Below are 15,907 nucleotides of genomic sequence, written 5' to 3' on the forward strand. Positions count from 1 at the left end.
TAAATAACATCTTATACAAGAAGCAAGTGGGTGTATCTTTTTATAATTTGAGTTCACTTTCGTCGGTACTTTAAATCATTTGTGTAGTGTTTCGGAGAAGTTGACCACGACGTCTTGACAACGTGCCACGTAAACAGGACCTCAGCTCAATAAACAAAACACTTCAGACGCGGATATCGAATATTGTCACAATGCGGATCAATGGGGTCTCCGTTCCACTTGCAAAAAAGTGATTAATATGGAACGCTAATACGGCTTAACATGAGAAAAACTTTAATATGCTCCTTATTTCTATATTAAGAGGGGATTTGCCATTATACGAGGTTAAATTTAAATTAAACGCTGCTATCTAAACATAATGACGATTGTCCATAATATGATGTCACTTTGACAAAATACCCTGCCTATTTATAATAGCATAGTCATATTTGTTTATTATAGGATTTTTATTATCCAATATACAATGCGAATACGATGATAGTTTGACTTTATACGCTTTGCTGCCTATTTGTAGATCAGTACATGATGTCAATTTTCCACAATGGGATGTCAGTTTGAATCTATACGAGGCGCTGTATATGGGTCGTTATGTGAGACGTGTTCTGAGAAAACGGGACATAATGCATGTGCGTAAAGTATCATCACAGATTAGCATGTGCGGTCCGCACAGGCTAATCAGGGACGACACTTTCCACCTTAACTGGATTTTCGTGTCGAAGAGACTGCCTCTAAACGAACAATATCATAAAGCGGAAAGTGTCGTCCCTGATTATCCTGTGCAGACTGCACAGGCTAATCTGGGATGACACTTTACGCACATATATTAAGTCCCGTTTTCTCAGAGCGCGTCTCATGTGATGCTAATTTTTCAGTAAATGATGCTAGTTTTACATTACAAGCTGCTTAATTTTAATAACATGGTATACATCACATAACATCAAACTAGCAAATGGTAAAAAAGCATATATAATGTCGAACTAGCAAATAATAAATAAGCATATACATGTATAATGCCAAATTAGCAAATGATAAATATGCATCAAATAATTGCAAAATAGCAAACGATATAAAATACCAAATTGGCAAATGATCAATTAGCATCGAACCTGTAAATAATACCCACAAGGGGAGCTGGACAGTATAGATAGACAGACAGACAGACAGACAGAATTTTCACACATTTCGATCTACTTGCCATTTCCATTCAAACTGGTAGTGACGTCAGTTGGACGTGTGTTCATTCTCCGCAATAACAAACCGGAATAATAGGGCTTTGGATGTGATATTTCTCGCAACTTTTGTAAGAAAAATAAATGAAAATGGAATGTGATATTTATTATGGAAGATATGCATTATTTAATGGAAAATGAGCATCATATGATGCAAAAGGAGCATCACATAATGAACAATAAGCAGCATCACATAATGAACAATAAGCAGCATCACATAATGAACAATAAGCAGCATCACATAATGAACAATAAGCAGCATCACATAATGAACAATAAGCAGCATGAAATGGATCATCAACATATTTTCTCATGCTAAGGGAGAAATAGCGTTCCATACAAAATCCGGTAAAAATACTTCGCATATAACAATACTACATTTGACAGTATTGTTCGTCAGAGTTTCAGTCGGTTAGGCGCATTTACGACAGAATACTGGAACAACTTTATTCGTGAAAGGCGCATTGCTTCACAAACTATATTATCCAGAATTACTTTATTTGACAGGCCTGTTTTCTTGGCGAAAAAATTAAATATGTAACACAATCATAAACATGGTTATGCTGCACGCAACGTGAAATTTTGGCACCGATTTCAGACGTATTCAATGATTTATTCTTAAATCTTAAGATATTGGCACAAACTGCAAGTAAAACATTATTTTATGCGCTAAAGCTTTTTGAAAATTAATTTAAATAACTTGGGATATTTGCAAAATAAAGTTCTTAACGCAGTGATTACATTCTGTCCAGCCTGTGTGTACACCCCCATGAACCCCGTTGCTCCTGCATCCTGAATAGCTAGAATTTATTAAATAATTCAGAAATAAACCAAACAATTGTTATTGTGTTTAGTATTGGAACTTACTACTTTATGGCTAAATAAAATTAACTAGTATATTTATGTATGTTTCCAGCACTTGTCAATTATTTGTAAATGAATGTTAAGGAAAAACCAAAGTTTTAGCAGTGAAAAATCTGGAAAACTTGTATGAATTTCTTTTTTGATTTCCATGGTTTTCATGAGCAAATTAGGAAAAATGAAAATCTTTGATCAAATCCGCAAAGGATTCTTGTTTTGCCCAGGTTTTGGTTTCGAGTTATTGACTGAATAATCAATAGTTTCTGTAAAACAATATAATCTCTTGACACTGTCTAGATCTCAGTTGTATATTATGTTGATTTTCGTCAAGTGCCACTTCGGAATGACTAATAAAATATTTGCATCCTTGCAAGATCAAAGCTAGAAGAAACCATAATAAACACAATTTTTTTTAAATATTAAATGCTTTGAATGATTGTTAAACCTAATACTATTTATTTTAATTTCGATACAAATTCTATAAATGCATAAATATTCCTACAAAACTGTCATTTTTTTCCCCAAAATATGTACAAACAAAAATGTTTGGCTCATTTATGTTGTCATTTTTACACATTTTCATCACGTTATAATGAACAAACTCATGACTTATATGAATTGTTTATTTATTGCACAAAAATGTAAAATAAGAAAAAAGTGTGTTGCTTTTGGAAAATTAATCAAATATTAATTTCACTTAGGTACATTAAGTTCACTAATGGTATATTAATACTGACCACCGCTCTGCTTACACAATACAATCACTCTTTCTGGGAAAACAGGGCTTAATGCATGTGCATAAAGTGTCATACAAGATGAGCCTGCGCAGTTGGCACAGGCTAAACAGGGATGACTCTTTTGGCCTAAACTAGATTTTCCTCAGAAGAAACTACCTTAAAACGAAAAATACCATAAAATGCGGAAAGCATCATTCCTGATTAGCCAGTGAAGACTGCGCAGGACAATCTGGGATGACACTTAACCCTTTGCATGCTGGGAAATTTGTCGTCTGCTAAAATGTTGTCTGCTGAATTTCTAAAATTAGCATTTTCTTCAATTTTTTTCAAAGAATACTATCAGAATAGCAAACAGTTTGGATCCTGATGAGACGCCACGTTCTGATCCAAACTGTTTGCAAAGGCCTTTAAAATTCGGTTCCCGCACTGAAAGAGTTAACCCACATGCATTCAGCACAGTTTTCTCACACTGAGGCTCATATGTCTCTCTCCCAATGCAGGTCAGCAATGGTGGCAGAAGAAAGCTGCCCTCGAGGCAGAGAGACAGAAGGCTCTGGAGGCAAAGGCTGCTGCCCCAGGGGGCAAGCCTGGAAACGGAGCCTCAGCTCCCCGGGGAGGGGCTGCAGCTAGAGGGTCCCCTGCAGCTAGGGGTCGTGGAGCCCCAGCCCCCGCAGCAAAGGCAGCAGGTATATAGCAATTTTTTTCCTATCAGCATTCTTGTATTTGGAAAAGAACTGTGAGATAAACTTATTATTGGTTTATCTACACACTTCGGAATGAACGAAACATGTACACAGTCTATTGACGTAATCTTGTTCTTTTTCCTAATGTTGGTAATAAACTTAAGTTTATTTTTTTGAACAGAACCCAAACAGGTTTTCCTAATAAAGTAGGCTTCATTCAACTCTTTTAACACTAAGGGTGGAATGAGAGACTGAAGTATCAGCTAATCATTTCAATATCAAATATATTTGTTTCACGGGTGGATATGCTGGTAGAGTGCTGTCAGAGTGAAGGAAATAATTTGGAAAAAAACTAACAAATCTGTACAAATAATTATACAGTGATACTTTTTTATGTGCATCTAGCAGTTTAAATCAGGTTTTCAATATACTAATGTACTACATGTAGTAGTTTTGAAAATCTTGGTTATTACAATAGTTGCAGGAAGTTAGTGATGTGGGGGCATTGTCAAAAGTGGGTTTTCCATCCACGGAATGCATTTTTTTCAACAGGGGGGTTCCCGTCAATAATCAAGTTGTGATGAAACTTAGAAAAGCATCCGCGATGTATTTAACCCTTACCCACTCAGAAGCAAAGTGAAAATGGCTAAGTGTAAACAGCATAAAACAAGAACAGCCTGTGAGTAACTCTCAGTCTTCAGCTTTTATGCTGTTTGCTGCTCATCAGTATTGAAGGGTTGGAAATGAAGCCTTTAAAACTTGACTCTTGTAAGAAAAGTCTGTAAGAAAAGTCTTTAATTCAATTTAACTTTCTAAAGGACTACAAATGCTTCAAAATACGTATTTTAGTGGTAAAGGGTTAAGAATGTGGGGGGGGGGCTGGGTGTGAATCAGATTCCTAGGGATATTGTCATGGGTCTTGAAAATGGTGAGAAGTAAGTAAAGAGTGGGGATTCTTTTGTGCATAATATTTCTTCAATAAGGGGCTGACTCATGTCTGGCCTCTTTTTGTAACAATCAAGTCCATTGTGTGAATTGCTATAAGTGTATTTATCATACAATACAGTGAAATCACTTGACCTATTATTTAAACACTTACTCTGAATGCTCGTGACTTTTCTTGACGATTGGGCTTTAGATCACAACCTTTATTTTACTCTCAGTTTGGCACAGATTGGAGACGAAAAAAAGTGTTTTTAATTATTGGAAAAAAATAGTTTATCTTGATGTATGTATTTACAGCTGCCCCAAGAGGGGCTAAAACTCCAGCCCCAGCCCCAGCCAAGGCAGCCCCTGCAAAGGTATAAATGTACTCGTGTTTGTTGTTTTACTTTCCTATAGACTGAGAATGACTTGTTATTGATAGGCTTAAAACTACGGTGCCCTAGCATTTGCTTTTTTAATACCCCCCCCCCCCCCCTTAAAAGAGTCATTTAGCAATTGCATTATCCAAATATTCCTTTTTCAGCCATAACTTTTCCATATATTCATTGATTTTATAATAACTTGCCACAATAAAAGAACGTGTCTCATACAGCAAATGATGTGATTCAACCCCAACGGGAAAGGTGAGTAGAAAGGACAGAAAATAGCAAAAAAAAGATCATTGCCATTCATGTCTCAGCTGTGCCATATAAAGATGGATTTTGAAATAACTTGGAACATTATGTTGACCTTGATAATTTAGTTTGAACAATTGTTTTTAAACTTTAAGAATTCTAAAAGTGTACTCTTATAGACCTCATACGTGTACCATTCAAACTATTTTTTCCATGAAGTTTTGAAAATGAGTCTAATTTTCCATTAGTTTCCTGCAGTATAAGTCATTTGTCCTTTATGGAAAGTATCATTAGGATATCAGTCAAAACCAGAGGAATATGAATGCAAATTATATTTCTTAAAAGGAAGAAAGAAATCATTTGAATAAAAAAAATAAAATAAAAACCAAAAGTGTCATTTTTTAGCACAGAAATTCAACATGCTTAATGTCTCTTTGTAAAATCAATTGATAATTATACTTGGTGGGCCAAATAACTTCTATGCATTTTGAGAAAGAATTCTTCTCTCAATTAAATTGCCAAAGAGACAGAAACAGTTAAAATGAATATTATTCAAGTTTATAATAGCATGCTTCATGTGCATATAAGTTTCCCCTCTTCCTACTTATAAAACTTGAGTCAGGAGATCAGTGAATACATTCTCACAACTACAAAACCCGTATTTAATTAGTTAAAATGAATAATAATACATAATAATTTATAAATAATTTTGATTAATTATTACAAATTTGTAATCAATTAAGTTTAAACAAATTAAGTATTCAATTAATTTTAGATTTTCTTTTGTTTAAGTCTTCATATTGAAACTATAAATGTTTGAACTTTTAGTTGCAAGGCCAGGCCATTTGTTCACATGACTGTTTCAGGCCTATGTTTCTAATGACTTGTGTTTCAGGCCCCAGCTGCCAGAGGGGCTCCTGCAGGGAGAGGGGCCGCTGCCCCTGCAAAACCAGGGGCCAAAACTCCTGCTGCACCAGACGGTCCAGAATTACTCCTTGCTTTCATTTTTGTCCCGTACCGGTTTCACCGGAGGGGACTTATGGTTTGCGCTTTGTGAGTCTGTCTGTGAGTCAGTCTGTCACACTTTTCTGGATCCTGCGATAACTTTAAAAGTTCTTAATATTTTTTCATGAAACTTGTAACATGGATAGATGGCAATATGGACATTATGCACGTCGTTTCATTTTGTTCGTACGTCAAAAATTGTGGTTGCTATGGCAACCACAAAATTATTTTTTTTATGAAAATGGTGGAATTTCTGACAATGGTGGAGCCGGTAGGGGACCATATTGCTTGACATTAGCCTTGTTTATAATCTAATTTATGATATTTTTATAATTTAATTTATGAAATTTTTCTGTAAAATTGTTGTTGGATGTTGCCATTATTGCTCATTTAAAGTGGTGATTATATTTATTTGACCTTTAATTTTGATATTGTAAAGATGTTAGCACAAATATGAATCACATCCAAATTAATATGCAATTATATCCAAAAATTGCACTCGCAAGTTGGAAAACATATCTTTGAAGGTTTGATCGTGTAAACTTTTAGCTTGTGATGTGTTTTTGATTTTCAATAAATATAATTCAATTCACACTCAGTGGCACAGCATGTGAGCAGAGGAGAGATTGTCTGTAGCATCTGGAAGGATTCTTACTGCCTGAGGTTTAAGTTGATAATCATAATCCCCATGAATAAAGTATTATCAGATCCAATAAGACGTTCCATTAATCCTATCTTTTGCATTTATTAGTCTTATGCTTGTGTTATTATAAATACTTATTTACTATTAAATCACCAATGATGTTTTTTCTTAAAGCCCCAAAAGATCCAGTGAAGGAGGAGCTAACGAAAGAGGAGGCCACCCCTAAACCGGCTCCTTCATTAGGCCCCACCCCAATAAACAGGAAGTCCTTCAGGCCCCGCCTTGGACTGGCCAGGGCACATAGGGCAGCCAATGAGATTCCGGATGCCAAGAAATATTATAATGAGGTCATCACCATGTCCCCAGAGGTAAAGGTTCTTTCAAATTTAAAATAAATATAAACATTGAATAAAGATGGGACAAACTGAAATTGTGATTTACTGGTAGGTAATAAGATAAATCATCTAAAGTGTACAAAAGCAATATAAATGTGTTCTTATAAAAGCATACATAATAAATCTATATTAAATATTGCATGCATATTATCACATAGCGTATATTGTCATCTAGAGTCCGTGATATTATTAAACTCTGATTCAGTAACTTCTAATTGCAAGTCTGTACCACATTAGAATCATTAACTCTACGTTGAGAATATCACTATTGGATACCAAGATTGAAAACGAATTATGCCATAATGAATACAATCAATTCAATTGTGAAAGATATCGCAATCTAAACTGTATGGTATCAATTACGGAGCTCATTGATTCTTGATAAATGGAGGATACAGTAACACCATGCACAAGAACATGCTATGTGTATTTCGGGCAATTAGATCCTGTCCTATCAAGACCCAATAATGGACTCATTTGAAACACTTGCAATAAATTTTATATAATGGAATAGAGATTAAACCATGTAACATGTAACATGGTGGAATCTGTAATTGTCAAATTGTGAACAGACTGCAACCAAGTGCAGAACAGTGGATTATAAAGTACTGACACGCATTATATCATATCTTAGCCGGATATCTTAGACAATGACAACGATCGGTTACTTTTAACCCTTTCAGTGCGGGAACCGAATTTTGAAGGCCTTTGCAAACAGTTTGGATCCAGATGAGACGCCACAAAACGTGGCGTCTCATCAGGATCCAAACTGTTTGCTTTTCTGATAGTATTCTTTGAAAAAAATCGAAGAAAATGCTAATTTTAGAAATATAGCAGACAACATTTTAGCAGACGACAAATTTCCCAGCATGCAAAGGGTTAAGGTTTGACATAATAAGCTTTCTTATGTAGATAACAATTGTAGTTTTAAATACAAATACATGTACATCTATTAAATATTTGAAATATGTGCTAAGATGTGTACTGTAGAAAAATGATTAAGGGCTCTTTTTTAAACCTGGAGAGTCTGAATACTCAATTACTTAAAATAAAGAAAACAACTCTGGTTTCGGGTGTGTTTATCAGGTCATCATATGTATTTCAAATGTAATTAGTCCACCTTGTGACGTATCATATGAGTCGTGTTCTGGGAAAACTGGGCTTAAAGCATGTGAGCAAAGTGTTGTCCCGGATTAGCCTGTGAAGTCTGCACTGGCTAATCAGGGTTGACACTTTCGGCTAAAACTGGGTTTGCGCTAAGAAAAGACTTTCTGTAAAAAAAAATATATATTAAAGAGGAATGTGTCTTCCCTGGTTAGCCTGTGTGGACTGCACAGGCTAATGTGGGACGACACTTTACGCACATGCATGAATGCCAAATTTACACAGAATAATTCTGATAATATCATACCAAAAGTCACACAAAGAACTTCTATTTTGAGCCGCGTTCTGAGAAAACTGGGCTTGATGCATGTGCGCAAAGTGTCATCCAAGATTAGCCTGTGCAGTCTGCACAGGCTTATCAGGGATGACAATTACCGCTTTTATGGTATTTTTAGTTTCAAGGAAGGCCCTCCTTACCAAAACTCAAGTTTAGGCGGAAGGTGTCGTCCATGCTGTGCGGACTGCACAGGCTAATCTGGGATGACACTTTACGCACATGCATTAAGCCCAGTTTTCACAGAACAAGACACATTTTGTATTGAAATGTCCTGAAAACTTTTGACATGAATCTAACAATGAATTCTTTGAATGCACTCACATGATGTCACCTTATAGATGAAAGGAAAATTACAAAAAAACTTTGAAAATAATAAACGTAACATTCATCATTCTCAACCCCAGGTTCACGAACGCATACATAGAAATGGCAGAGATGTTGATGAAGACCGATCCACTGGGCGCTGTTGATGTGTACTGCAAGTTTCCCATCTCGGAAAAACCCTCGTTCGATGATGCCTACATTTTCGGTGACATTGTCCGTCTGTTGATTAAAGCTGAGAAATATGACGACCCGAGGCTTGGACCAAACATGATCACCTATGGCAAAATTCTTGGTCTTGGTTAATACAGATTTTAAACATTATTATCAGTGATATTCATACATTGTGTTTAAATTGTTACCTGAATACATACTTAGCTTTGTCATGAACAGGATTAACAAGCTGAATGGTACATTAATACAAATGATCGGCGCAGAAAATATCATAAGAGCAGAGAGTATCTTCCCTGATTACATTGTAGCTTGTGCAGACTGCACAGGCTAATCTGGGATGACACTTTACACGAACGCATTAAACCCCTTTTTCATAGAGCACCGCCCAAAGTTTTAGTGGGATACTTTATTATCTGTTTTCCTCAATCCTATGATGCAAAAGTACTAATCATCATAAGGTAGTTTAATAAATTCATGAACAAAGGTTATGTGGGAGAGCTTAATTTGCCAAAAAACATGTTGTACATGTATATGTAAAATGTACTGATCTCTGAACCATTGCAACAATCACATGAACCATCAAAAGAAGCAATTAACCACTGTACTTTGAAGAGGCTTATTTCACTAGTCACACGTTAAGTTCAAAAGGTCATTTGGCATTTTCTGAAATTATATAACGTATATGAGGAACCAGAAAATGGACAATGTAGTATTTCAATGTCTGAACACTTCTTTAACCCTTTGCATGCTGGGAAATTTGTCGTCTGCTAAAATGTCATCTGCAGAATTTCTAAAATTAGCATTTTCTTCTATTTTTTTCAAAGAATACTATCAGAATAGCAAACAGTTTGGATCCTGATGAGACGCCACGTTCTATGGCGTCTCATCTGGATCCAAACTGTTTTCAAAGGCCTTTAAAATTCGGTTACCGCACTGAAAGGGTTAAATAACATTAGTACACTTCACTTGGATATTTATGTAAGGGATATTCAGTTAAGATTACATTGTCCAGTCATTTAAAAAAGACATTAAAGAATAAAATAACTCTGTGTTTCATGCAGTACTCTGAAAGTGTTAGAATGAAATCGTAATATATAAGCCGGGTTCTGGTGAAATCTGGGCTTTATGCATGTACTTAAAGTGTTGTTCAAGAGTAGCCAGTGCAATGCACACAGGCTAATTAGGGACGACAATTTCCGCCTAAACTTTATTTTCATTTAAAAGACAGTTTCTTTGAACAAAAAATCACTTAAAAGCATAAAGTGTCTTCCCTGATAAGCCTGTGCAAACTGCACAGGCTAATCTTGGACAACACTTTAAGCCGTCCCATAGTGGAATATTGTTCGGATACAAGTCTTTGATTTAATTGAAGACACAAGTCTCAAAGAAGTTTTAACTTGTTTTAATTGTCAACTTAAATAATATTTTCAGTATCTAAAATTAATACAATGGTCTAAATTAGTATCTAGCCAAATCCTCCCTAACAACTGACTTGTGTGTGATTTAGCCGGAAAGTGACAGACATGAACGGAAATCTTACACATACTGTGTCGCAATTAGCACATCCAATGACTATTTGATTTGCTTCCACAACCAATGTGTCGGCATTTGATCTTATTTAGAGGAAAAGCAACACCATTAATTTATGGTGACGACATTAATTGACATTTAAACCCCCGAGGGAAGGAAATATTAATGTTAATTATATCAATCGTCGGTTATGCAATATACATGTTCTCTAACCTAACATTTGCCCGAAATTTTAAATAAACTAATTTTATAAGAAATAAAAATATAGGTATTTAACATTATACTGCAAAACATTTAATAATAATAAATCTATGTATGATTTAATAATGTCTATTCTATATCTTAATTTTGTATGTATTATGTTCTGTGAGAATAATTTCTAAATTAAATTAATGATGACAATTCTGTTGTATGATTTAATATACATTCCCTGAGAGTAATTTTAATGTAATTTAATAACAAAAATCCTGTTTTACGAGAGTTATTTAGTACTAATTATTGTATCCATGAATATTTTGTATATGATAATTGTGTCGTATACAATTCATAACAACAATCCTATATAATTCTTACTAGCAATTATATTATGTGACAACGCACATACATTAATTAACCCATTCATGCCTAGCGTCCTGAAAAAAGGACATTGCAAACAGTGTAAACCCGCATCATGCGGCGTCTCATCTGGGTCTACGCTGTTTGCTTAAAGGAATTTATGTATGAATTGTTCTAAATATAGATATAAATATACTAGACATCCCTAATTTTGGAAATAAATTGATCCAACTTAGAAGGATGGGAGAGTCCACTAGGCATAAATGGGTTAAGCCCAGTTTTCCCAAACTGCTGCTCATATAATTCTACCTGCATGCAGGTGCACTAGAGAGGTATGTGAAGATCCTTGAAGAGAAGTTCAAGAACAAGACCTTGCATCAGGTGTACGCCGGGGTGAACGGACGCAACGTGGACGATCCTGAGATGCAACAGTTCTTCAAGTTCAAATGCTGGATATAGACCTTAATGTTCAGAAATAGCAACATTTTGCAGGTCCGGATGGGTTTTTGTCATACTTTTGGGGATTCAGGTTTTGAAAATTTGGAAGGTCTAATGTTTATTTTAAAGCTTGCATTATGCTTATGACAGCTATGATCTTGAAAAAAATAATATGCTCAGCATTGTTAAATATTAATGTACATTTTATGTCTTTAGAGGCTATTTGAACTTGTATATATAGACTCATTTATTCAAATGTGATCTACACATGAAAAGTATGTTTAAATATATATATTATATTATACGACAGAACATATCACATATATAATTATCATCTGTGTATCACATTTCAATCTATTTGGTATTGTATTCACAATGTTGACTGTCACTAAAATGCCACCAGAGAACAAAATACGGGGATTTTTTTCTTTTGAAACTGAAATCATTATTTTCACAAGCCGATGATAATATCAAACCTGTCTCAAACGAAATCAGTATGGTGTTTTTTGTAACTGCACTTTCATGCGACATTTTAAATGTGTATATATACTATGTTCAACCTTTAAAACAGACCTTTGAATCTTCTTTATGATATTTTTTAATTTAAGTTACAACCACCTAAATCATTTCATCAGTAGATGTGTCGGAATGTTAAACATCAACACCGAACTTTGAAATCTTCGGAAATGCCAATAGTTTCTTTGTGCATTCACATATATGTACAAGTCCTACATCAAGCATGTAATATGCATAACATACACTGGCATCTAACATTTGAACATGCATATCATCCGTACCTTTCAATGCAATTTAGGGACTTTGACCTTTGTGACATTTACAGGTCTAGTCCAATCTCTCTTTGAACTCTCCAACCCCATTTTCCTTAACCCTTTGCGTGCTGGGAAATTTGTCGTCTGTTAAAATGTCGTCTGCTGAATTTCTAAAATTAGCATTTTCTTCGATTTTTTTTCAAAGAATACTATCAGAATAGCAAACAGTTTGGATCCTGATGAGACGCCACGATCTGTGGCGTCTCTTCTGGATCCAAACTGTTTGCATAGGCCTTCAAAATTCGGTTCCAGCACTGAAAGAGTTAACGAAATAATGTGTACAACGTTTCTGTGTACTTGCCCCAGGGCTGTGAAAAGTCACTTCTAACATCAGCTTAATATCCAGGGAGTCTTTGCAGTTGTCTTTTAACCCAGTTGACTCTCCCATCCTTCTAAATTGGATCAATTTATTTCCAAAATTAGGGATGTCTAGTATATTTATATCTATATTTAGAAAATTTCTTACAGAAATTCCTTTAAGTAAACAGCGCAGACCCCTCATCTGGGTCTAAGCTGTTTGCCAATACCTTTTTTCTAGACGCTAGGCATAAATGGGTTAGTGTCCGCGGATGTCGGAAACCGATCACAAAAAATCACTCCGGATTTTTGTTCAAATCGTTTCTTGATAAATATGTCACAAAGATGGAATTGTGTGGACTTTATAATGTGTGACCTAAATTCGCAGCAACCGTTACTTCGTTTACACGCCAAAAGCGTTAAAAAATATCTACTTTATTTATTTTACACGAAAATAGGTTAACGTTTATGGGAGTAAAAGATGGGTTGGCATTCTTCAAGGTAATGCACAGCTACAAAAAGATCGCTTGAAATTTTACAAAAACAAACACTTGATTTAGTATGTGATTCGTGTTTATGCGAAACTGTCAAACTTCCTTATTTTATCGACAATAGATTAACGGCAAACTAATACTTTGGCATTTACACAATGTACCCTTAATTAATGTCTGGTTTACCTAACAACAAGACAAGACACTTTATTGAGACGTGTACAGAGTACATCGTCTAAATACATCAATAACATATAATAATAATAATAAAATCTTTATTTAAAGAAGATAGACTTGTTAAGAAATACATCAGATGAAATTACATAATATGCAATTTATATAATACATTTCTTATTTTCAACAAGGTCTTCTAACAAGATACAATTTACAACAAATACATCATATTTCATCTTGAGCAATAAGAACAAAACATAAAGAATCATATATGCATACACATATAATAATATATATTATAATTAACTGAGGAGCTGCGCCATGAGCGCATGATACGCCCGTCGTTCGCCAATGAAGTAGTAAGGTAATAAATAACCCTTTGAATCATTTTTTTACTTCAGTTTATTTGTATTTGAATACATGGTTTATTTTATAAGTACATGAGCATGGAGCGCCGTCTCCTTGACATTCATACCATATCTTTTTTTGAGTATATGTATGCATTTCTTTAGAGGATATGGAGTTGAAGTAAACCTGTTATAGATATTTTGACCAATAATAAAAGAGAAATGTAGATGGGTAAGTGGTAGTGTACAATCGGAATAGAAAAAAGCTCACCTTGTTCAATTTTTCAGGGATACTATTTCAATGGAGCATAATGTATCATCTTGCAACATCAATTTAGGTAGGACAGTCAATGAAATCACGAAATTTTGACGAACAAAGTCGCATAACTCTGGAACAACAATTCAGAATTCCGTCAAAAACGAAAGGGGATCAGGGTTTATCAATATTAAGATTGTGTTGAAATTTGAAAAAAATCCATCGAAGGATATTTGAGCTACGGTAGGACATTCAATGAAATCACGAAATTTTGACGAACAAAGTCCCATAACTCTGGAACAACAATTCAGAATTCCGTCAAAAACGAAAGGGGATCAGGGTTTATCAATATTAAGATTGTGTTGAAATTTGAAAAAAATCCATCGAAGGATATTTGAGCTACGGTAGGACATTCAATGAAATCACGAAATTTTGACGAACAAAGTCCCATAACTCTGGAACAACAATTCAGAATTCCGTCAAAAACGAAAGGGGATCAGGGTTTATCAATATTAAGATTGTGTTGAAATTTGAAAAAAATCCATCGAAGGATATTTGAGCTACGGTAGGACATTCAATGAAATCACGAAATTTTGACGAACAAAGTCCCATAACTCTGGAACGACAATTCAGAATTCCGTCAAAAACGAAAGGGGATCAGGGTTTATCAATATTAAGATTGTGTTGAAATTTGAAAAAAATCCATCGAAGGATATTTGAGCTACAGTAGGACATTCAATGAAATCACGAAATTTTGACGAACAAAGTCCCATAACTCTGGAACGACAATTCAGAATTCCGTCAAAAACGAAAGGGGATCAGGGTTTATCAATATTAAGATTGTGTTAAAATTTGAAGAAAATCTGTCAAAGGATATTTGACGTAGCGTACGACATTAACAGACGGACGGACAGACGGACGGACGGACGGACGGACGGACAGACGCGGGGTATACCATAATACGTCCCGTCATAGACGGGCGTATAAAAACAAATGACAGACATAAAACTACAATAACCATTTATGCAAGAACAGTATTTAAACATAAAACTAATGTTATTTACTAAAACAACATGAAGCATGTTCAGTTTATTTCATAAAGTGTGGAACTGGAAGAAAGATAAGCTTTTAATTTTTTCTTAAATGTAATAAAATTGTTTGTTTGACGTATAGATTGGGGTAACGAATTCCAAATTGTTTTGCTAGAAAATTCAAACGATTGTTTGAAATAGTTTGTTTTGGGTATTCGCACTAGCTTTAAATCCCCCTTTTCGCAAGATCGCAAGTTATAGTGAATATTTTGTGAAGGTGTCAAAAGGTCACGTATGTATGTTGGGGTTTGATTGTGAAATGCTTTAAATACAATAACTGACGTGAAATAGTGATTACGCTGTTCGAAAGTCAACCATTTTAGATCTTTAAATAGTGTTTTTAAATTAGTGTTGTACTTTTTATTTAAAATATGTGCACCACAACGCTTTTGTATTTTGACTATTCTATTAATTTCCGTTTTGGCCGCTGAACTCCAGGTAACGCATGCGTAGTCGGATATAGGTGAGATATAACCATTATAGAAGAGCTTACGCATTTCAAGGGTTAAATAACGTTTTGTTTTTTTTTGCAAAAGAAACATTCGTGATGACATTTTTTAACAAACGCTGTTAATGTGTAGTTTCCAAGATAGAGTATTGTCAATATAAAGGCCAAGAAGTTTTTGACAATTTACTGTTTTGATCACCATATAACATATACATATAACAACAAAAGCAATGATCTGTTTTCTGATCCGGTGTTTTTAAACTTCATATTTGATCACGCGCTCACCATTGGAATGGCGCATGTGGATAACTTGATGCGCGACACTGGCATAATTATGAACAACTCCGTAACCTCGCCATTCAAATGGGACATGCGTGAGTACGATTGTTTCATGACGTTGTG

General features: G+C 34.8%; 1 protein-coding gene across 1 annotated transcript in view; it reads left to right on the forward strand.

Annotated features, from left to right (window-relative positions):
* Window positions 1-14,118, forward strand: part of LOC127874529 (uncharacterized) — a 35,980-nt gene extending 21,862 nt beyond the window's left edge. The window contains exons 15-20 of the mRNA XM_052418899.1: window positions 3,328-3,513; window positions 4,753-4,811; window positions 5,965-6,049; window positions 6,892-7,092; window positions 8,966-9,175; window positions 11,453-14,118. Coding sequence (XP_052274859.1) covers window positions 3,328-3,513; window positions 4,753-4,811; window positions 5,965-6,049; window positions 6,892-7,092; window positions 8,966-9,175; window positions 11,453-11,592 — 881 coding nt within the window. The 3' untranslated portion in view covers window positions 11,593-14,118. The remainder of the gene's footprint in view (window positions 1-3,327; window positions 3,514-4,752; window positions 4,812-5,964; window positions 6,050-6,891; window positions 7,093-8,965; window positions 9,176-11,452) is intronic.
* Window positions 14,119-15,907: the final 1,789 nt, after the last annotated feature.

The sequence above is a fragment of the Dreissena polymorpha genome, chromosome 3, assembly GCF_020536995.1.
Source record: "Dreissena polymorpha isolate Duluth1 chromosome 3, UMN_Dpol_1.0, whole genome shotgun sequence".
NCBI classification, from domain to species: domain Eukaryota; kingdom Metazoa; phylum Mollusca; class Bivalvia; order Myida; family Dreissenidae; genus Dreissena; species Dreissena polymorpha.